The 23,155-nt window shown below is 39.6% G+C and overlaps 2 protein-coding genes across 7 annotated transcripts in view; one reads left to right on the top strand and one right to left on the bottom strand.

The window, feature by feature from the left end:
* Window positions 1-24: 24 nt before the first annotated feature.
* Window positions 25-6,525, bottom strand: LOC110067182 (ADP-ribosyl cyclase/cyclic ADP-ribose hydrolase-like). 3 transcript variants are annotated; one of them, XM_020774478.2, is made up of 9 exons: window positions 6,282-6,525; window positions 6,048-6,192; window positions 4,046-4,755; window positions 2,702-2,790; window positions 2,430-2,547; window positions 1,697-1,794; window positions 1,334-1,426; window positions 704-790; window positions 25-160 (listed from the first exon to the last, which is right to left on the bottom strand). In XM_020774478.2, exons 2-9 carry the CDS (start codon window positions 6,109-6,111, stop codon window positions 76-78), a joined length of 1,344 nt encoding a protein of 447 aa, XP_020630137.2. In that variant the 5' UTR covers window positions 6,112-6,192; window positions 6,282-6,525; the 3' UTR covers window positions 25-75. The 3 variants fall into 3 exon arrangements, with proteins under 3 accessions (XP_020630137.2, XP_020630138.2, XP_020630139.2); XM_020774479.2 differs by having other exon boundaries at window positions 6,048-6,188; XM_020774480.2 differs by having other exon boundaries at window positions 4,046-4,704; window positions 6,282-6,524.
* Window positions 6,526-9,033: 2,508 nt separating this feature from the next.
* The window catches only part of LOC110067252 (uncharacterized), a 17,381-nt gene continuing 3,259 nt past the window's right edge, over window positions 9,034-23,155 (top strand). The window contains exons 1-25 of one of the 4 annotated variants that reach the window (XM_020774558.2): window positions 9,034-9,221; window positions 9,668-9,931; window positions 10,694-10,903; window positions 11,476-11,526; window positions 11,683-11,742; window positions 11,824-11,859; window positions 12,078-12,113; window positions 12,210-12,254; window positions 15,782-15,829; window positions 16,127-17,497; window positions 17,761-17,883; window positions 18,194-18,322; window positions 18,524-18,697; window positions 19,140-19,178; window positions 19,333-19,371; window positions 19,474-19,533; window positions 20,001-20,069; window positions 20,420-20,545; window positions 21,001-21,063; window positions 21,291-21,471; window positions 21,908-21,978; window positions 22,173-22,223; window positions 22,327-22,419; window positions 22,795-22,851; window positions 23,125-23,155. The exon at window positions 23,125-23,155 is cut by the window's right edge and continues 50 nt beyond it. In XM_020774558.2, coding sequence (XP_020630217.2) covers window positions 9,158-9,221; window positions 9,668-9,931; window positions 10,694-10,903; window positions 11,476-11,526; window positions 11,683-11,742; window positions 11,824-11,859; window positions 12,078-12,113; window positions 12,210-12,254; window positions 15,782-15,829; window positions 16,127-17,497; window positions 17,761-17,883; window positions 18,194-18,322; window positions 18,524-18,697; window positions 19,140-19,178; window positions 19,333-19,371; window positions 19,474-19,533; window positions 20,001-20,069; window positions 20,420-20,545; window positions 21,001-21,063; window positions 21,291-21,471; window positions 21,908-21,978; window positions 22,173-22,223; window positions 22,327-22,419; window positions 22,795-22,851; window positions 23,125-23,155 — 3,491 coding nt within the window. In that variant the 5' untranslated portion in view covers window positions 9,034-9,157. The remainder of the gene's footprint in view (window positions 9,222-9,667; window positions 9,932-10,693; window positions 10,904-11,475; window positions 11,527-11,682; window positions 11,743-11,823; window positions 11,860-12,077; window positions 12,114-12,209; window positions 12,255-15,781; window positions 15,830-16,126; window positions 17,498-17,760; window positions 17,884-18,193; window positions 18,323-18,523; window positions 18,698-19,139; window positions 19,179-19,332; window positions 19,372-19,473; window positions 19,534-20,000; window positions 20,070-20,419; window positions 20,546-21,000; window positions 21,064-21,290; window positions 21,472-21,907; window positions 21,979-22,172; window positions 22,224-22,326; window positions 22,420-22,794; window positions 22,852-23,124) is intronic. The other 3 variants (XM_089275080.1, XM_020774559.2, XM_020774560.2) reach the window with 3 other exon arrangements.

Below are 23,155 nucleotides of genomic sequence, written 5' to 3'. Positions count from 1 at the left end.
TCCTTGCCTCACAATTTCGCGTAGTTACATTGTTTTGTATGTGTTTTAATTCCTATTCCATTATTTTTGACAATTTTATAATAATTTCTCTTGATCGTAAATCTTGAAAAGGCACAGGGGATCTCCCGGATTGTCCAAGCATAGAAGATGCCGAATGAAGCTGCAGTGAAAAACAAACAAACAAACGAACAAACAAAGAACAGTTAGTTGCCAATATATTTCATGTTCGAGTCAGTTACGTTGTGGCTTCTAAAGTAGTAAATGTAAACATTGAAAATTGTGTTTAATTTAACTGAAGGGTAGAACACTCCTCGATTTTCAGGCGAGGAAAGGTTCGTAGGATTTTAACTTCGGCTTGTACATTAGCCAGTGACATCACAACAACAAAAGATGACGATGGCAACGACGGAAAGAGGAGTACAGCACAGATGGCTCAGTTTTTATGTTTCAGATTTTCCAAAAAGGCAGAGCTGACGTTCACAAATGGCTAGCTAGTTTCCTTTATGATACGCGCCTGCAGGGAATCATGGTATTTGTATCTATGAAAACAAAAATCCAGTCCAAGATGATGAATATAACTACCATGATTTTCTGCAAAGGCGTGTCATAGAGGAAATTGGCCATTGCTGTAAGTATATTGGGAACATTGTCCCTGTAGCGTAACAATAAATTTCACTTTAAAGTGCGAAATCATTTCACTTACTAGGGATTATCGAAGCACGTAGTCTTAAGTCCCCTTCCCTTGGCACGATTCTCCAGCTCTAGAACACTTAAGCTATCGCATCTTTCCCTAAAAAAAATAATAATAGGAAGGAAAGTCTTATTCAAATATATTATTCAGCTTATTTATCCTGAAAGTTAAACGATAAATGATACATGATACGCGTTAAGCGTTAAGATGCACGGTAAGCGATTTTCGGTGCATGGTACGATTTAACTTGCGCCTTAAACTGCACGATGCCTGACCTGTACAGTACAATGCAAAAGGTAGGATGTAAAATGAACGATATCCGACTCACGACGATACCCAATTCAATGCACAGTGTACCATAAACGATTTATGCACGATGCTGATCATACCAAGCCTTGATATGTGCAACACACAAAGTACCATAGTTTGCGCTACTTTCATCTTTGATCATGTACTCTTAAGACGGTTTCTAAACATTTGCCGTCTTGTTCCCTCGCTTCTTCTGTCTATTCTCTTTCCCCAGATTCTTTGTTTCGACTGACGTTGTTCCCTTTCGGTGACCAGTAAGAATACAGACCTAGGGAAAGAGATCGAAAGAATGGAACACACTTTGTATGTGTCCTCGATCACATTATTACTTACAGAGCTTTATGATGAAGAGAATGACCCACAAGAATCCTAAACTCTTTTATTTCCTTTACAGGTAGGCTTGATATTTGATTCTCTGCTAGATAACTGTGGAATAAAGCAAAGTAATCAGTTATAACGCCTGCGGGAAAAACGTTTCGTTACTAAGAACTAACAGGGATTCTACTAATTGATTTAACGCGATCTGTTCTCTCGATATGAATTTTTAAAATACACGTGAATAATTTGCGTGTTGCTATCGCGAGCTGACAGATACTTTCTAAAAAATATGCTATCATCATAGGCAAGGCGCTATATAAGGTATTTGCTAAATTCCGTTTCAGACTCTTAACTTTTTTACAATCAACGTTGCCTAACCTATCGTCCATGAACGAAGGAAAGATCTGCCTGTCCACGAAGTGCTGTCTCGTGCCATTCAACATGACGTGGACAACGCCCCTCGCTCGTTTCGCCAACTGATGAAGAGAAAGATCCAAGGACGTTATTCAGTGAATATCACACACTTTAACCTGTGAAGTCGACCTTACGATGGTCCAGGAATCAGATTGCGTGAAAGCTACTCCTAAATAGCTTGGCTCACTTCGAGAATCTTGAGACATCACGAAACTTTCGCAATAGACCACCTGAATTTTTCAAGTCTTCATTTTGGGTTTGACAGAAAACTTCCATGCCACTAAGAAAGAGCACCTTAAAGAAAGCCTTTTTTTTTTGGAGCGATCTGGACCAAGATCAATGATCCAAGATTACTGGGGCATTGGCACAACAAAGCAATCGATGAATCCTTGCCCAGAGTGGATTCATCGGTTACATTGACACACTTTAGTCCGAGTGATCTGGGATCATTGATCCTGATCCAGATCAACTCAAACGAACGCATCCTATTATCTAGTGGAATTTTTAGTTGCATATATAGCCGATTGAAAATTGGAATTCTACAGAAGTAGCTTACAAGTGATAAGACAGACTACGAGCCGATTACTATCAGCTTTTGTCCCTAACTGGAGGGGATTGCATGCTTAAAGGTTTCGCCTTTCGTGTTCGTGAAAACTACAGACTGTTCGTAGCCTAAGTGATTAGTGATAGCACTTACTTTAGCAGCTGCTTGGCCCCAGAAGGCTTTCTGCTTGCTGCACTGATATGGACACGACTTGAAGTCGATCCCAGGTTCCTTCTTGCTGCCACACCACCTCACACCGTTCATCAGGAATCTTATGTCATATTAGACAAACTCGATAAGTGATTTAATAAAAGAGTATTGAAAAAACAATGTTTTACAAGGTGACATTTTGTTGTGTATGTGCATGTTAACGACATGCGAAAGATGTGGAATGTTCTTTATGTAAGCATCATCATTTATCTCACCCTGCCAATGTATCCTCTAAAGTTGTAAATCTGTCATACAACCTGGAGTACGCATGCGTGAGTTCTCTTGTTCCAGACCAAAACAAGACCTTGAAACGAGTAAAACAATCCCTTTCAATAATTACCGATAGGAAATATTCACTTAAGGACGGTGCCTACTAAATACAAGGTTTTTGCGCTAGATAAGGACCACGTGGGAAAAGTAGACCTTTGCAAGGGCTATTGGAATCCGCAAAGAAAAATTGGGGCAGCCACGTATTTTTTCGAGATAATTAGCCTTGAATCTCAACAAAAATGCTGACATCAGCATTTTCTGAAAAAAGAAGGAAAGGATATTTCTTCACAGATTTCCTTCGAATTCGCCTTTACTAACAGAAAAGCAAGCACATTTATAAAGATCTGCAACAGCGCTTTTAGTGTCTCTGACAGCCTTCCTCTGGTTCAGCTATAATATAGTCTAAATACCTTTTGCTCACAACCAGAAACTAATCACGTGTTGAATAGGCTTGCCACTTCCATTTTATAACATAAAATGTGGGGGTAACCATGGGTTTTTTTAAAGTTATTGATCATTTTTGAAAACTTTTACGGTGCCCGTTACATTTTTTCCTGTCACCTCCCCGTTAAGTGAAACATTTGCGTATTTCGCACTTGTTTTGCGCGCGCACTACGCCATCTGCAGGTACATGTTTACAGTTGGATTTCAGTATAATTTTCCACAGAAAACAGCTAGTTTTTCAGCTGGATAACGTTAACAGTTAGTGCTTAGCGATATACTGCTATTTTGGTGTTCCTGGTTGAAGTATGGGTTCATTAAACTTGATTTGGTCACAGAAGGAAAGTTTTGCTTTCTTTTAGTCGTGTACTTGGTAGCGTAGTTGATTGCGTCAATGTCAACCCCAGCGCGCGCGTTGCGCTTAAACCATGCCTTGCGTGATGCGCAGAAAGTATGCGCACTAACAAAAGTAGGCACCGTCCTGAAATGTCAAATAGGAAACGCAAACTGATGTACGTGGCAAAACAATTGAATGTATGACAAAAAAATTTAAAACAGGGGTCCAACAGTGGTCAGGATGTATTTTAAAAAAATAGCCTTGCCCTGTATAGGACGGATATTCTATTGTCATATCATCAACTTTATTCTTAAAAATGGTTAGTTCTCAATTACCAAAATAGAAATTGAGCTTTTATCTGTTTATCGCAGAAAGTGGGAACTCTAAATGCAAAAAAATATATATCTATGATAGTGAGGATCACTGGTCGTATTGAGTAGTAATATAAATATTCACTCTAGCCTCGCACTTTTATATTCGTCTACTGATAGCAAAGAAATAGAAGTCGTACCCTATCATTGAGTGGCTTTTCATCATACATCTTAAAGAACGGAGTGTAATCATCAAATTTGACGTCACAAGGCTCTTTAAAGGCGAAGCTCTTCAGAAATGCTTTCCACATCTCCTGGCAATCCAGTTTAGTCGGGTTTTCAAGATACTTCCCTTTATTTTCAAGGAAATCCCAACACCGTCCTACGAAAATTTCCTTAAGGTGCTTGGTCGACCCTTCAACAGGTTTAAACATCCATTTGTTCTTGTTCTTGTTAAGTCTTTGGTCGTAGTATTCCTGGATCTTTTCCTCGACAAATTTCACGTCTTCATCAACATTGCTCCATAAGTTTGCTCCGGGCGGAAGCACGTTCCTTGATCCTGCTGTGTTTTGTGCCAAGTTGTAATTTTGAGTCACCGCAGGCCTGGGCTTGTAAAACGATCCAACTGGTACACTACTAATTGGATTCTTCCTCCATGAACGATCATAGAGTTTATTCTGCCCGTAATTTTGCTTAGAGTAATAAAGTGGCTGGTTGACTGCCATTTGATATGCACGGCTCGCCAATAGCTTTAGATCCAGTCCCCTTTTGTTGTTATTGTTTGAAGGCGACGACCATTCTTCACCAGAATTCTTGGTAATTGGAAAAATGTTCCTGTTTTGCTCGGGTTGCGATCTCACTGAACGAGAGACCCAAATTTTTTCATCACGATCAAAATTGTGGCTCGCATCTAAACAAGGAGACAAGAAATGCATTTCTGTGGCTCCCTAGAGTGATTTTACTTTAGTTGTGAGACTGTGTCTATTAAATAAAATTATTAAAAGAAAATGAAGGATTTAGAGTAATGTGAACTAAAGGATCTTTTTCACTGGTTACGCAAAGTCGCTAGGTTTTTAGGAGAAAATTTTGTATCCAAATGTTCCCCTGTAATTTTTTTACGGTGCAAGTTCTCAGGCTATGTGAATAACTTGGGAACAAAGTTATGGGCTTGGATGTACACTGCGGCCCTTACTGTGAGCAGAAATCGATAAGTTCGGATAGACTCCCATCTCAGTCGCGATATAGTTTCCACAACAAGTACAGCAAAATGCAATAAAACCGAAGGATAATATTTATTTCTCAATACAACGCGTATTTCACATTTCTATATATATTAAGGAACGACTTATCCCCCCCCAAAATTGGCAGAGTATCTATGTGACAACACTACTTTTAATTTGTAATTTTTTAAAACTTTCAATCTGTTGATTTTTAACTGAATTTTCGGTGACCTCTGTTCACATTCATCAGAGTTCATCGATACAATATCAGAGTTCGTTACTGCTCGCGCTATAACCCCGCGCTTGCAATCGTTTTATTGATTTTTAAATCGACGGCAAGTAAGCGCGATTGAAGGAGCGGTTTCCTCTCGTCGATGGAGGCGCCGTCCTGGCAGAGGTAAATTAACAAGGAACAGTTGAATTATTAATTTTAATTATGTTTAAGCTTGTTTAGACTGAAATGGTTGACTAGTCATCCTTGTGGTAGTGGTGTCTATTATCATCATGAACGCATCAAGAATCGTTAATGCTTGGAAGAATGGTGGAAAACCAAAACATAAGATTGGATCCCCTCTCAGCGTGTTGCCAAACAAGCTTAAGTGGTCAGTTTTGCTGCTTGCCCAATCAGATGAAACCCCGGAGAAAAAGGCTACCAGTGAATAGCATAAAGCTCTTCTACAGTGTCTTGAACTATCTTTTCTCGACGTTTAGCAGCTTTCGTTTGTTTTCCTTAGCGCTGGGTCTCAAAACAGTTCATGAATCCAAACGATTCATGAATTGTTTTGATCGATCAGCGAGGTCGTTTTGTCAACCGTCAAGACCGCCCACTGATAAACAAGAAACTAGTCAACCCTGCACTGACAGCGTTGTTTTGGGTTTCCAATAGCATGATTTTCCCTCACGAATTGCTCACAGGTCGTATTCTGATAAGGCCTTCCCGTGTAATAAAAGCGAGAATCGGCAAGAAAAGGTCACGACATACCTGTTGTGATCAGACACCACTGCGATATGATCAGTAAGCTAAACAGAGTGGCCCACAAAACCATCACTTCGAGCGATGTGACTCACAGCCCACTGAGCCAGTGTTGAAAATTGCCTGAAAACGTGCTTGCAGGAATACTGGCTGCCTTTCAAAGAAGAAAAAGCAATCAAAATTACTATGTTATACCATGAATATATTGAATGCAATACATTTGTTCCCTGAAGGATCGTTTACCTATTGACTTCAGCGGTAGAGAGTGCTTCGTCGCATTTCCCCTCTTACGATGAACCACTTAAGCTTTCGCGATATGTTGGTTCCTTTTGGTTGCAGCTGGCTATTTTTTCGAAGTATTTTGCTTTAAAAATTTGTTCTGTTCATTGAAAATGGCTTAAAGTGAAGTTATTTTCTCCCATATTACAATAGATCAGTGCACAGGTACCTGCAAATTGGACAGGTCAAGGAAACCAAAGATGATAGGTTTCACAGTAGATGACGCTTGGAAAATGACTTAAATTTTCTTTTCTACCTTTAGTGTAAGCTGAAGACATTATAACAAAATCAACATAATTGATTCCTTTTTTGAAAACCTAAAGCAGCTAGAAAGGTCAAGAATTTGTTGAAAATTATCTATGTTTGGCGGAATCTGCCCCTATCGTAGCGGTAATAATAAAACTAGAGTTGATTTCGCCCACAGATATATACTTATCGGGCAAAGCCAAAAACATAAAATGCCGCTGGGAAGCAGCGTTTGGTGAAACAATTCCCTAAGCATAAATCACCTTTAATAAATCAGTAGCATTCTAGATTCATGTGAGAGGCGTGGTGACCGGTGATCTAATTATTAACGCGCTGGACTCCGGATTGAGCAGTCCTGGTTCGGGCCCGGGGTCATTATGTTTTGATCTCGGTCAAGACACTTTGTTATACCTTCCAACTCAAATACGTTTTCCGATTGGAGGAGAACGTGTCACGTGTCACGTGTCGTGGGTCAAAACTCACTAACTCCTTAGGGCGAACAAAACTCACTAACTCCTTAGGGAACCAACAACTTGAACTTTCGACTCGCTCGTGATCAGGTCGTGCTCCTTAAAACCGTGGCAAATTTGTGAGCCAGCCGACGTCAAGCAAACGTCTTTCTTCGCATTTTTTTTTCTATTTTTGAGTTGGGGGGTATAACAAAACATGCAATGACTGGTCCCGCGGGAAAAAGTGAGTTTTGTTCCCCTCACGCGACCTCAATGTTCTCCTCAGCTTCTCCTCGGGAAACATTGAGGGTCCCGGGGGGAACAAAACTCGCTGTCTCCCTTGGGGCCAGTCATTAAGTGCTTATTACTCCCTGGGAGAACCCTGCGATGGACTACTATCCCATCCCCTGAGGGGTGGGGGAGGGGCGGAGCGGGGGTTAGTAGAAAAACTCGTAGTCACCAAATACTACGGAAACCAGAACAAGCTTCGGCGAGGTGAGTCACTTTCACGAAGCATACTTCACCTTTATTCTACGTGACAAGGACTTGTTACGGTTAAAAGCTTTTAGTTAATCAATAATTAGTTAATTAGTTAGTCAATAATTCTGGTTATAAAGGTCCAGTGCTAACATCGGCGCCACAAATCAGTGCAATCTGCTGATAAGGCAACCTGGACATCACTGATATCATTAGCTGGCCATGAAAACTGAACGATTACGTTTTTGGGACGAAACTTTCCATTGCCAGAGTTTCCACTGAATAAAAGAAAAGAGGTAATTTATAGATTTAGCCAAGCCTAAAAACAGAGCTCCTGGACCGGGTTGTTCAAAGCCCGATTAAGTTAACCCAGGATAGGCGAGAATTTTGATTTGAGTTCCTTAACTGATTTGAGTTCCTTTTGTAGTGATATATATCCTCTTGCAACAAAATTGCTCCACAATCCCTCGTTTTCTACTGATGACGGTTTTCTTTGTTTCCTTGTTCACCAAAGCCCTAAGAAAATCTTCGCTACTATATAGCAAAGGTAAAATGCGTTTGACACATTCTCAAAGGTAATGTTAAGCTCTTTATAACGTAACACAGGTCTGGCTTGAATGGTTCTCTTAACCACAGCATACACGTATTTATTATACGTACAAATAGTACCGGCTTTTCGAGGTTATGATTGACCACCCATACTTTAAGGGCTAAGGTTTTGCGCCGAATACTTGTATGCTGTCTTACCGTATGGCATGTGTTTGTACACGATGTAACGCACGCTCTGATTGGCTTATTTCAGGGCATTATTTTCCCGTAATGCCCTCGGGCCTATTACGGGCCTGCAAAAGTAAAAAGCCATATAATAAACAACTTATTGACCTCGAACGTTCTATCTTTAGGGGAAAATCTCAAACCTCCACCTTGCCTTATTGACCTCGCTATCGCTCGGTTAGGGTTTGAGATTTTCCAGTAAAGACCTCACTCTCGGTTAAGAAGTAGTTACTATTACTACTATCTAGGTCAATGAGCCCCAGTTCTCTTTAGTTACTTGTAATGACCTGATATTGATGAGAGCCATAATTTCGAGAAATTTTGACTTCGAGCCATCAACGACACTCTGTTTACAGTGTTTTCCAAGCCCTTCTTAAATATGGAAAAGCCAAACTTCAAGCCTCGTTTCGAGAAGTAATTATTCAACTGAAGTAATTATTAGCAACAAATAAATTAAGATAATAAGAATACACTACAAACAAACGAAGATACTTCCAGCGCCGCCTCCGCCACCTTCTTTATTGACCTTCCCGCTCTCTCTTACGCTGTGATGAATTTGCTGTAGAAGGAGAAAATTCTACAACTTTAGGGTCAACAGAAGCCTAATTATTTTTCTGATTTCAAAAAGTAGAACATATTGAACAATCCAATATACGACTGTAGCGTCACTGAACAATATGAATCATAGCTGGTGCCGGTAATGGAGACACAGAAAAACCCCTGCTGTCTGCTGTCAGCTCTATGAATTACGTCATTGGTGCCTGGTCAAGCGAATAAACACATAAGTAATGAATAATTCCATATAACCTTCTTTGCGTTTATTGTAGCCAAAATATGACTTTTTGTTTTTCATTACAATAGTCACTTGTATAGATCCTTGGAAACCAACTTGGAATGTTGTTGTTGACGAATGTTGTTGCGGTGTTTTCATTTCAGCTTTGTCTGGTTTTGGGAAAAGGTCAGTACACTGCTTAACCAAATATTTTACAGTTAACAGTTCAAAACACGCCACTTAACGAGGCGAACGATTTTTGCTTCAGTGGAGACAAAATGACCATTATCGAACAAACGAAATTTGTTGGTTTTGTTCTTAATACTCAGAACAAAGCCCTACGGGCTTGAAACGATTTTAAACTTTGACGTGTTTTAAGGACCCAATTATTTATAAAATTCAGGAGACCATACTTTGTCGCTTCACTGATTATGACAAGCGCGTAAGATGTATTTACTTTTCACGTGAGATGAATAATTTTGAAGGCCTTTTTTAATTTTCCATGGTTGTTAGTTTTACATCCCCGCCTAATACACATTATTTTGCGTTGCACTCTCAGCTGGGTACTCCACTCGCTTGGCATGTGTAACTTTACTTCCTGATCAATCTGTTCCATTTTCCACCTGTTTCAGACCTTCTGCTTCCCAAATGTGTCAAGATCGTGTCCATTAACGCTCCTCTGGACGATCCTACAAGAGCTGCAGAAAACTATGGTGTACTAGCCGACAAAAAGAAAGCAGTACTAACCGACACCCCGGTTATATTCAGGATCCACAGAGGGCTCATGGAAGAAAATGGAACGGTATCTCTGGAAGCACTTAATCGCCCACGATTTTTTCTACGCCACAAAAATTACCACTTTCATTTGGAGAAAGAAGTCAATAGTTCCATGTTTTGTGAGTACTCATGATTTAGTTGTTGGGTTTTTTAGATGCATCGTAACTGGGCAAGAACCATGGAACAATGTGCTCAGATTTGAATTTTTTTTTCCACACCAGTGAATGCAAGAACTATCAGGCGATTTAGGACGTTATTGTAATTCAACAGCACGTCGGGGTTTCTAAATGAGTTAGTAGTAACTCACGTTCCGGCTTTTCTGGCCTGTCCCATGTTAAGCCAGTTCTTTCTAACAGGCGTAGATTTAATGTTATTTTTACCGTTATTCCCAAGTTTGTAATCACTCCATACACACCAAAGTATACAAATTCAGGCAGGTATCCTTCTAAATAAATTCAACGAGACTCCTGTGTTCCATCTCGATCAAAATACTTACCATAGTTTATTCTCCCAGTTACCGTTTTGATTTCAATGGACCTGAGGTTATTTTTCTCACCACTGGAGGAGTGACGACGGAAGAGGAAGTGAGGAAAAAAATATTTTGCATTTTTTTTCCTCACTTCCGATTCCCTCCAAATTTGGAAAACAGGAAGTAGATATATTTAGTAAATTATCCGATGATTTGGTGCTAAGACACCTAATTGTGCCCTACATGAAGATATTTTCGAGATCAAGGAATTTCAATTCAAAATGGCGGACAATGCCGAATTTAAAAGATTTACAAAGATCCTGAAGATATTTTTTGAGGTGGAAGCAAACACTCATTGGACATGGGAGCACGAAGAAAATATCAAAATTAACTCATTGGGCTTTTTCGACAGACAAGGATGCAACCTTCTTCATTTTAAAAGTCACAGAGAACCCAGCCCTGTACGCGTTCGAGTTGTACAGTCATCCCACATGGTTCATGCGCCATTTAAAACACAAACCGTACAAAATGGTCCTCAGGAAAGTAAATGAATCAAGCAAAGCTGTCATGGATTCCACCTTCTATCTCGCTCCTCATGCTTGCTCAGGAAAGAAGAAGAACGGTAAAATATAGCTAAAAACTACTACTACTAATAATAGTATAAACATATTTAACCAGGGTAAACCCGTCAACAGAAGCTGTTATTAAAGGGTGTCCTGGGCAACTAAAAATAGAAATAAAATAACAATAAAAATCCCAAAAAGATTACAATATATGTAGAACTCTTTTGATAGTTCAAGATACTGAAGTACCAAAGTAATTCTCAGTCCTTTCTTGGTCCTCTTTGTTTTCTAAATCTCTTTTGCTTTCATTTTTCCATTAGTTCAAATTTACTTGAAGGACTTTCCCAGTTTGCGTGGTTTGATTTCATTTTTGTGATAACTATTCGGAAAGTGATAACATCAAGGGCAACTCCTTGTCGATGTTCTGACTTTGTGAAAAGTTAATAACACAAACGTATTTGAAATACGTTCCGAAATCCTTATGCAGGGCCATACTAGCACTGAAACTGCCAATTAGAAATTTTTCCTCCTAGCTTTGCATTATAACTAGTTTCTGGCCCTTTGGTTACTGCTTGATCATGCTGATCTCAAATCTTGCTGAATCAGACAATTATTTGTTTTCCGTATTTAGAAAGCAGTGCCGAAAAGAAGACGGTTTTGGTGGGAGACGGAACGTTTATAGGTAAGCACCTTCTGCTATGCAGGCAGCAGATTTAAAGTTTAGTTTTTCCAACGGACACGATTTTGCTCTTTTTTATTCGTTCGTTGATTTTTCCACCTATCAAATCCGGCTCAAACCATTGTTTTGTACCAAACTGTTGACTTTTTTCCGTTGTAGACACAGCGGATGAAGAAGAATCTGACATTGCCAACGCTAAGGCTAATGATTTGAACGCGGGTGAGAATTTAATACAACTGTTTGGCTAAGATTTATTTTCACCAGATGTTTGATGTTTGATACCTTTGTATTTTTTTTCAGAGGATTTTGAAAAGGACTTTTCATTCAAAGACCAAGGTAAGAAAATAGCTGCTACAGGATAGTTTGTTATTGAATTCGGCATTATAAATTTTAAAATTTCTTAAGTGGGTTGTCGTTTCCTATATTCTAAAGCTTTATCCCTTAATGTGGGCACCCTGCCCAAGCATTACACAACAGCAGTTTTATTATTATTTGCTGCTGTTAGTCGCTGTAGATTAGTGTATCACAAAATGAAATATGCCGTTTGTCTTTAGATGAAAAGGGAGACTCAATTCTTATACACACTGAAGGTAACTTATTTCAATATGTCTTCTGTTACTACTTACACTGGCAATTCGTTTTTGAGAATTTGCGTTTTGTAACTATTCACTGTTTTGCATTCATAGATGATACGAAGGACGACAAAAAGCCTATAAAAATACACACAGAAAGTAAGTAATGGTAAAATTTATTTCATTTTAGAACATTAAAGGGAATCTAATGATTTTTGGGAACATTAAACTAAAGGTCTGCGAACAAGCGTAGTGGCCCATCAAATCAGCGCTCATCTCCAGTTTCCGCGGTGTCATAAATTAAGAAAAACAATAGACTGCAAGGCTGATACTACGTGAAAAACGTTTCGAGACACCAACATGACAAGAACCGATAAAGTAGGATCGCAACAGTGGACAGCTGTTTCGCCCTTCTTGGGGCTCGTCAGCACTGTGTAGCGAAGATATGTAACGCCAGCCAACAGCCAACGCATATAAATTGCAAAATGACCCGTTCACTATATCAAGTTTCGTACTTTGAACTCACTTCATACATTTTTTGGCTGATCAGATCTCTTGTAGATCCTACGTTGGCAGCGTTTATCGTATGCGGTCCCTTGCAGTTTCTGGTTTCTTATAAATTAAAGCGGCTTGGAGTATTTATCCCGCCCCCTGGATGGGATGGGTCCGTGGGTCATTCGTCCATTCAATTTTCGTTTAAAATCAAAAATTTAAAATTGATTTCAATTTTTGATTTTCATGATTTTTTTATCATAAAAAGTTGGAAAGTGCCAAATAGGAAATATTTGACTTTTTTTCTTTCGGTAGAACATTGAAGCAGAACTTATATTTTGACTTTAATCCTGTCAAATTTGAAGAGAATAAAACTGAGCGGCTATTTTGTTTCTCCGACAATGTTGCAGTCTGTGGCATGGCTTAGTTTTTCTGTTTTCGACGGAAGTCTAAAACTTGAAAATTGAAAATTGAAATCAATTTTCAGTTTTTGTTTTTCGGCCAAAACATTCCAAATCATTGACAGAACTGCCCCAGAGGGAAGGGGAGGGGTCTATTCACATTCTGTCCATTCGGCGAGCAGGGAGACCTTCGACGTCAGCCAAGAAGGAGAAAAGTCTTAGTTTTCGTAACTGGAGCGGCTGATGTGACCATTCGAGACTTCCTCGAGCTTTTCAAGCGCTATATTGTAAGATATGGATTGGACTGGACTGGACTGGACTGGATTGGATTTGTTAAAGGAGGGATTGGACTTGTAAAAGCGAAGACGCCATGTATAGTTTTAAGAATTCTCATGGAAGTTGGAAGCGGTACGTTTGAGTCTGTTTTTTTGGCAGATTTCAAATTAACGGATGTGCAGTACAGTGTTGTTTTCGAGAAGTCGAGAACTGAGCTAAACTACCTACCTAATCCAAGCGACAGTAAAGTAACAAAGAAAAGTCGATTCTGGCATTGGGTTCATAAAGCCAATAAGACATCTTGTCCCTCGAGCGACCTTACATCTAAAATATCAAGCTCTGATACAGCCACACTTCGACTCAGTTGAAACATTGTCTGGGAAAACTGTGGGATAACTTTACGAAATAAATTACAAAAACTACAAAACAGCGCAGCCCGTGTACTCAAACTATGACGAAGATGCTGGTCACCTGTTCAAACTTCTCGGGTGGAAAAATCTGGCACGCCAGCAGCAAATTCAAAGAGTACGATGGTTTATAAGTCTCTGCACGGGTTGAGAAACCGCATATAACCTAAGGGACTCTGAGAATAAACGCGATGTTCCATTGCCGCGCACAAACTATTATAAAAATAGTTTTAGCTATAATGGCGCCGTTCTTTCGAAAAGTCTTCCTTGTGACTTACGGAAAGCAGGGTCCCTGAGGCAGTTTGAACGCCTACTCAAAGCTGGAGATGTCTAAGGCACGGCATTCGTGGAAAGCAGCTTTTTTATTTAATTATTCCCAATATATTAGACATTCAGAATTAAGTATATCATGATTAGGTTTTTAAGCTGACGAATTTTTGAACCGTGTTTAAATAAAGATTAAATAATTAAATAAATAAATAATTAATTACACCATTGGCATAGTCAAAGTCCTCTAGAAACGATGTAAACTTCCACCTCAAGCCTCGTCTTCTATCGATTGTGTGCCGCATAATCAAGTCCGTGATCAAGACAAAGATAAAGCCAGACATCACACACCCTTGCCGCACGCCGCTCTTCACTTCAAACCAGCTGGAATTCCTTCGCGCTCTGTAACAGAGCTTGAGCTCTGATGATAGAGTGCCTTGAAAGCCCTGATGAAGAAGTCAGGGATGCCATACTGCCTCACAATGACCCAAAGTCTCTCTCTGATGATGCAGTCAAAGGTCTTCAAAAAGCCAACGAAGTTGGTAAAAGTCTGCATGCGAGCCAAGTGGCCTATCAGGCCGGAGTTTATCCCGGTTTCTCTAGCATGAAGCGACTAGGAGTATTTCTACTCCCTCCTGGATGGGATGCTAGTCTATCGTAGGGTTACCCCCAGCATTAAGTTCGCCGGTACACATTTATACACCTGGGTGGAGAGAGGCACTGTGAGAGTAAAGTGTCTTGCCCAAGAACACAACACAATGTCCTCGGCCAGGGCTCGAACCCGGACCGCTCGATCCGGAGACGAGCGCACTAACCATGAAGCCACCGCGAAGTTGATCTACATCGAATTCACTATTTTTCCCGACGGTTTTATCCTCGACCTTAATCTTGTGTTATCTACTCACATCTGATTGGTTTATAAACAATGAAATTGGGTGGGATTTAGCTCAGCTCAACAAGTTTTGTTTGACGGAAATTGTAGAGTTTTAATTCGCCCCTGAATTTTGTTCTCTATTACGTTTTTTTCCAAATCCACGTGTTACAAATCCAGTTCAATCCAGTCAAATCTATATTTTACAATATGGCGCTTGAAAAGCTCGAGGAAGTCTCCATGTGGTTACATCAGCCACTCTAGTTACGAAAACTAAGACTTTTTTTCCTTCTTGGCTCATGTCGAAGGTCTCGCTGCTCGCCGTAGTGGACAGAACTGAGCGACGAAAAGGCACAAAATTTACAAAACGTTCCCAAACGTCGCGAAAGTCCGTGAAGAGAGAGCGTGACTTCCAAGACTGCTTAATTAAACAGGTAAGGAAGCGAGGACTGTGGGAAGGGGGCTGGGGGCAAAAAAATTACCGTGCTACTGGATCCCTCCCCCTCCCTCTGGGGTAGCTCTGTCAATGATTTGGATTGTTTTGGTCGAAAAACAAAAATTGAAAATTGATTTCAATTTTCAATTTTCAATTTTTAGACTTCCGTCGAAAACAGAAAAACTAAGCCATGCAACAGACTGCAACATTGTCGGAGAAACAAAATAGCCGCTCAGTTCCATTTTTCTCTTCATTGTTGACAGGATTAAAGTCAAAATATAAGTTCTGTTTCAATGTTCTACCGAAAGGAAAAAAGTCAAATATTTTCAATTTGGCACTTTCTTATTTTTTACGATAAAAAATCATGAAAATCAAAAATTGAAATCAATTTTCAATTTTTGATTTTAGACGAAAATTGAATGAACGAATGAGCCACGGGCCGGGATGCCAGTCTATCGCAGGGTCCCCCCCCCCCCGGTATTAAATTTACCCGGTACTTCTTCAATACTGCTAAAAGTTTGCGTGTCATTTTGCAGCTTCCACAGGAGAGAGCCAAGCAGATATTTTGAAGGAGGTCGAGGACGGTATGTAGATTCTCGAACAATTATATGTTATTGATCAGATTTTCATTGTTTCTCCGGATGTAACATGTTTGGAGAGAAAATTGAAAAAAAAAATGATTCAAAACGTGCCTTTAATTAATCTAAAGAAGGCTTACGGTTGTGGTTGACTTACATTTCACGTGCAGAAAGGACGATCTACCTGATATGATCTTGCAAAATCGAGAAGTAGGCGTTGTTCAACAAATGAAATGATATGCATTTTCAGTTATGAATTCTACTGTTCAGTCCTTTAAGCAATAGCTCTTAATCCATTTTAAGCTTTCAGAATTGCCCAGAATACAAACAACTCCACATACCTGGAGAAGATCGAAAAAGATATTGAAGACAAAGTGAATATAATAGCTGAATCAGCTTCAGAAAATCCAAAGAAGCCGCCTTCTAAAGCTGGAAAGAGCGATGACAACACACCCATAGACACTGTGGACGATATCGAGATACACACAGAGTCGGACCAACCTGACAAACCGAAAAACACTTTCCATCCGGAAATACACACTGAAAGTGATTTACAGCACGCAGTTAATGGAAAAGATCCCCCTCAAAAGCATCCGAAAGTCAAAGCTGAGGAAAGAACACAGAGAGTGGAGGTCTTGGGTCCAGTGATCGAGCTAAAGAAACCCTCTGATGACGATAAACAAACCGAGATTGACAAAGACATTGTGGTTACGGGAAAGCCTAAACTGAACGGGAAAGTAACGATAGACACCTCTTTTCACTATCAGCATCCACACAAAGGTCATATCAGTGAGAAAAATGAAAAATTCACCGGGTTTAGCATTGACAAGGTAGCACCCGTAAAAAGCCCTTCAAACGCAACTTTTGGGAGCATGCGATTGAAAGCCACTACGCATTCGCGCCAGCACAAAGCTTACCATGATTATTCAGTGGCGCACAAAGTTTTGAACTCAAATATCGAGAAACTGAGAAACGTTTTGAGGGCAATTGAAGATGTACCGGCCAACAACAAAGTCAATGAACAAGGAATTAAGGTGGTAAAGAAAAAATCTGGCAGGTTAGGTGATATTCCTGGGGAAAAGCAGCATTTAAACAACAATCAGCCCAGTTTGCAGCTCAGCGGTACTCCGCAAATCAATAACATCCCTCTCCCTCCTTACTTGCCCCCATTTCCACCGGGGTACAAAGTGCTCAAATCTCAAACCTCTACACAGACGACAGTCACAGGGGTACCAAGTGCTCCTGTCACTCCGCAGCCAGCTGGCAATGCAGCTTCTGTAAATCTCCAGTCTAGAACGTCTCCAATCCAGAATCCGATTGTTGCGGTTAATCCTTTGCAGACCGCACGTGCAAAACAAGTCCAGCTCCCTCAAACCAACAGTATTCCCCTGCGGGCCAAGACAGCCTTGGCGCAAGCTACCGCACCAGGGTTACACGTGATCCAAGGAAATGGAAACCTACCAAATGATAACGCTAATACCCAAGCTTCCTCAGTGTTTGATCACCTTGCCAGTGAACTTGTGGATCATGATGCAGCAAGTCACGTAACTGATCACGCAGCTACCAACCAGATCATTAAAAGTGTTAATGATTGGATGAAGAAGCCCCATCCTGGTAATGAATCTCTTCAGGAGACCTTTAAGGAGTTGAGTCCGGATGAATCTGCCAAGATATGTAAGTTTGTTTTATTGTTCCTACATATTAAATATTGTAAAAAAATCCTGTGGCCGCATTTAGAACTTATCTAACTTTTAAGGTATCAACCTGCAAATTACGACAGGAAATTTTTGTCGTTTTAGAATTGGTACGTATACTTATTGGGGAAGAAAATGAATCGGAGTCACCCCCACAAATTTTCCACGATCATTAAATCAATCTGTACAGAAGTTCACCTCTCTAGTATGCACTACATACACGTCTTCTTTGTTTGTGAACAGTTTACCTTGGTGAGTGTGAGGACAAGTTTCCCAGAGCGTGTGAAGACTGGGCAGCCCAGCGGTATTGTTTGACATTTAGTGAGCTTATGAAGAGATATTGTAGAAAGGCCTGCAAACTGTGTAGTAAGTTGACATTTTTGGCTATCAGTACTCAGCAAAAAACGTAAGCGAGTGAAAATTACAAGAGTAACAAAAGATTCCGTCAGCACCTGATATAAGAAAAAGTGAAAAGGTTGTTAACTGGTTTATTACTCGTTGAATTGTTTTAGAGTTCAGTATGAGTTCATAATTTTGCAGATGTAGTCTTATGGTAGCAATGGTAGCAACTCTATACGTTTCTACGTCTGGTAGACAATTAAACGCAAATAGACTGGTTTCAGTTGTTGCTTGTTTGATGCAGTGGTTCTGATAGCTTTTCTGGCCTTATTTTCAGACCACGTGTTAGCAACAGGTTTTACCTCGTGCGACAAAACATGCGGCGGAGGAGTCAGACTGCGCATGATCAAAGTCAATAACCGCCAAGTTCTGCAGCGAAGGTCTTGCAATATACATAGCTGTCCAAGTAAGAAGAGAGTAAATCGTTTTAATTAATAATTTAATTAATAACCAATAAGTCTGTCTTAAACTCAGAAAAATTCCACATGAAGAATGTGCAAAAAGTACGGTGCTATATGTCTATAATTTTAATTACTGAATGCCCAAAACGAATCTTTAATGTAAACTTGTGGTTCATATGTTCTTCTTATTTTTTTTTATGTTATAGTTAATGGAGGTTACACACCTTACTCTAATTGGTCTGAATGTAGCGTGACATGTGGTGAAGGAGTGCGTTACCGACACAGGTCATGTACCAACCCCAGGCCTCAGTTTGGTGGACATGACTGCACGCGCTTTGGAGCTCCCGTTGATACTATGCCATGTGTTAAGGGTTGTAAAGGTATTTTAATGTGCTTCTCTTGAAGTGCTCAAGTATTTGGGAAAAACATCAAAGAGCCTCAGTGTTAGTACTAAGAAAGATAGAAGTGAAAGGTGCATTGTGTAGTGGATTTATTTCTTGAAAAATAAAGTTAACACCTTAGCTATTGCCAGGAGGAATGAGTCGAGGTAGGATTGAGCAAGCGAGTGAGTATGAGGCGAATACAAACTTCTATATGGTAATATCTCGTTCTCAACATTCTGAAGAATACGTCATAATTAACAATATTCGAGGGGACAATGACATTACACGAAACGGGAGAACATCAAGACTGCCAAAAAAGATGCTATAGACAGGTACATTTTTCAAAAACAATATTCGAGAAATTGGTCTTAGCCGGAGCATGATCCAGCAGTAGTGACGTCTTTACCTGTTGGCTAATTGTCAAAATTCTTTTGATTAGGTTTCAAACCTGGAAAGTACCATTCTTCTGCTAATTTGGGTAAGTTTTCTTTGTGACAGGAGACAGCAACGCGCATGCAATTGGCGCGATAACCTTTTCCTGTCTAACTGCGTTCGGTGGCGCGCCATCCCTCGAGTTTTCAAAACAGTTGCATCTCTTTTAATTAGACAGGCAATCCTTTTATTTCTTTCAGGACTGAAGAAAGGGAAACATTACTCGGACTCCAGCTTAAGTATAGTTTGTCTTTATTGTTTTTTGTGCATTTACGACACATTTAAGCAGAATTTTATTAGGATTGATACATTTTACAACAGCTAGGAGTCTTTTTATGCAGATCCCGAGGAATTTCCTGAATATAAAGCCGAAGAGTCAAATCCAAAGAACACAGAATCCGGTTAGTTAAACCTTATACTCCACGAGGTTTTCCTTTTGTATGAACTAATGGTTTCTTTCGTTACGTTTGTAATCTTTCAAAACAACAAGACCACCGGTATAACCATCTAATGTTATGCGTCGACGATTAGCACGCGTGCTACATCAGTAGCTTATTCTGGCTGCACACAATGCAAACTTGTGCTATTCAAGAAACAGTAGGCTAAATGAACTTATGGGTGTAGCCTTCTCCCAACCAAGACATAAAAAGATGATATCAACCAGGAAGAAAACAAAATGTAGTATTCTAACCGAGGGTAGCCTTTTCAATTCAGTGATCAAGAAAAGAAAATAAGAGAGAAAATAAACCTAACACTAACTCCAACCCTCTCTTTGACGGTTTGGGCTCGGATTATCATTCTTAGAAAAGATGCATGTATACAGATAGTTAACCTTTCAATATGTATTTCGTGCATGTGTGATGTAAAGTTGGTGAAAGTGATTCTGATTTGGAAAACCAAGACGATCAAGATTCAGGCAGTGCAAATCAACCGTCAGGTAAGCTAGGTTAAAAGCACCATTAAGCACTATTTAGGTTGGTTCTTTGCATTTCATGATACATCAACGACAATCGCGCGTTCAAGGTTTTATTTTCTTATCATTAAAGCTTTTTTTCTTTTGGACCTAAGGCTTAGATTATCTATCGGTAATGAAATAATCAAATTATTTACCTTTAAGAATAAGAGTATTTAGCCGGAAAAGTTTCCTGCTGTCCATTTCATAAAACCGCGAAGTAGATAAACACCATTATACACGGCTAAAGGCAAAATAAGTCACTAAGTGTTAACTTTCGTTTTATTTCAAGACTAAGTGAATGTATTGAGACCACTGATAATTTGTCATTACAGGTTATGGCCAAGAATTCGAATGGCCCAAAAAACACCACCGGCACAAGCCTCTTGTTCTAAAGCACGTACATAAAAATGTATACAAACATCGGGATAACTATGGCAAAGATTATTATCTACACATTGGTAAGTAAGGCCCTTTTTCAATGCTACTACATCACTTGTATCTATTGATAATAGTCAGGCAGGTGATTGCGTTGCTGCCGTGCCACTGTCGCACCGAATACAAATGAATCCAGCTTGGATTAGAGAAAGGTTCTCTCACGTGCAACTGAATTGCAGTGGTACGCCTTTTAATTTTAAAAGCCAGTAGTTTCTGCCCTCTGCAGCACAACCGTGATCGTATTATTCCCATAACAACACGAAGGGTGTAAGTTTGATAAAACAAATTATTTTGGATTTTCGTCGAGAGGATTATTCAAGGTCAAACTACGTGGTTCTAAATTGTGTGGCATGTCCAGTTTATTACAGCTTAGTACTATTAGCTCGTATGTGCTGCAACGTTAGACAAGAGGTCAAGTGTTCCCTATGATAATCAATCCAAGTCATTATATAAGACAATGTTGTTCTTTATTTTCCAGATGAAGAACGGAACCCGGAAGATCAATTCCAAACCCACGTGGTACGATACCAGGGACAACAAGGTCAGCCACAGGAAGTCCAAAGTTAATAACAACGTTTAAAGATAGTCGAGATGTAGTAAAGGATATGAACCAATCAGAATTCCATTTTCGCCTCAACCGATTATGCAAAAATAAGGGGTTCGTTTATGGCAGAATCCTTTGAATGGAACTTGTGTGGTGTTTGGTGGAATGGGCCAATTTATGTCTAGTTATGTTACCTATAAAACATTGTTATTTACTTATATCAGTGGCAAGGATGCAGTGTGGTCCTTCACGACTGATGCAGTACCAAAAGCACCCACCGAACAGCCCCGTTCCCTTCAAAAGATCGGCAAATCCATATAAAATGTACGACGCCGGAGAGATTGTGTATGACAAAGATGGCGTACCTGCAGATACAACCAAAAATGTCGTGCAAGCATTTGACTCGTAAGTCATTCTGTTTACAGTACTGTACTAGCAATAGAGACAAATCTCGAATAATTTCGCGCTTTGTTAGCCCAAAATATCACCGAAATGTCACCGAAATCGCCGAAATTTCGCTCTGGTTTTTTTATTGTCTCGACATTATTCCGCATGCAGCCCCTATTTCCGTATAAGTGGATCGCGTTGTTTTTGTTTCTTTAGAAATTTTATGATTATCATATCAATGTGTTATCCGAAGCAAATGTTATTATAATCATACTGAATAAAAAACCTGAAATGGGATGTGATGGCCGTTTTGATATTGTCGCAAAAAGAAAAAAATGCTCACAAGGAGATGTCTTCATATTTCTTGGCTTGCTTTGTGTGAAAAAAACAGAATCACAGAGGCAAAGAAAAAAGAAAAAGAAATCAATCATGTTAATTTCTTTCCTCTTCGTAGGCCTTATAAGATCATTCTCCAAAGAAATAAAAACAACGAAATGAAAGTAATGGAACAATGCATAGAGTCAGGTATGCCAGAGTTAAACTCTTCTTTCTTCAAAAGACACTTAATTTAAATTCGCTACATATAGCGTCTATTGCATTTGCGGTTATGTGGAATGCTTACTCGCACGTTCAATTACTCGTCCATTTCGCTTTATATTATTTGAATTTAATTGATATTTTTTGTTTATGACAGTCTCCTTCCTACATTCTTTTTGCAGATGCTTCAGTGAATCCTGAAAATGATTTGAAGTATGGAGCCCAGAATTTTGGTAATAACAGGAATGGGCACTATGTCATGCCTCATGTTATCAACAATATCATAAACAAGATTTCAAAGAAAGTTAAAGTAAACATGTCTTTTGTTTTGAACAGATCCCACTACATTGGCAAGCGAACAACGTTCGCTTCCTGCCACTACAAGACCCTCTACGGAAGGCGAGGCTTCCAACCGCTTCACCGAAAATGGTAAGTGTTGTACCCAAGGAAAGTTACAGTCCCCTTTACTATGGCCTTATCTGGGACATCATTTAACACGATTGGCCAAAGTAATAGCATTGCAAGACCATTGCAAACAAAGTACCGTTGGAAGTAGAGTATATTTTGTTTATTTTAGTTAAGCAAGAATCTTATTTGACTAGTTTGTGTGTCAGATTTGTTTTTTGAGGAGTTTAGTTTCTTGCTGGGACTTGTGACCCTTATGAAAGCGGTGTAAGAGGGAGTTTGAACAAATAACATCCTAGCATCTAATTCTGTATTGATTCCATTCAACATTTATTGAGGACTATCTCCCAAGGTTGCAGGTTACTTTACTAATCTTTTCTTTCCTAAACTCAATGTAAGGTTTATATGAGTACAAGTACCAAGACATTGGACAAGGCGTGGATGAAAAAGGCCTAGGTAAGTAACTGCAACAATTGCAAAGCTTGAACGTGTGAAGACTTTTGCTGGGAAAATCTCTAACTCCGTTTCCTTTACTGCAACCAATCATTTTGCAAACAATATTAACAATAGTAAATGAAAACTAACCAAAGGTTTTCTCTGTAAGAACAAAATCTTTATGTCTATAGACTGACTAAAAACAGAGCATTTTTAGACAGTAACCTGGTAGAACACTTCGCGAGGAAACTGATTATGAAAGATCCTAACCCCACTGCGTTAATGATTAACTAGACAGTGACGTCACTGCTCAGCTGACCAGGGC

Source organism: Orbicella faveolata, unplaced genomic scaffold (assembly GCF_042242905.1).
Source record: "Orbicella faveolata isolate gen_17 unplaced genomic scaffold, um_ofav_v1 contig_36, whole genome shotgun sequence".
Taxonomy (NCBI): domain Eukaryota; kingdom Metazoa; phylum Cnidaria; class Anthozoa; order Scleractinia; family Merulinidae; genus Orbicella; species Orbicella faveolata.
This window is presented reverse-complemented; position numbering and strand designations above follow the sequence as displayed.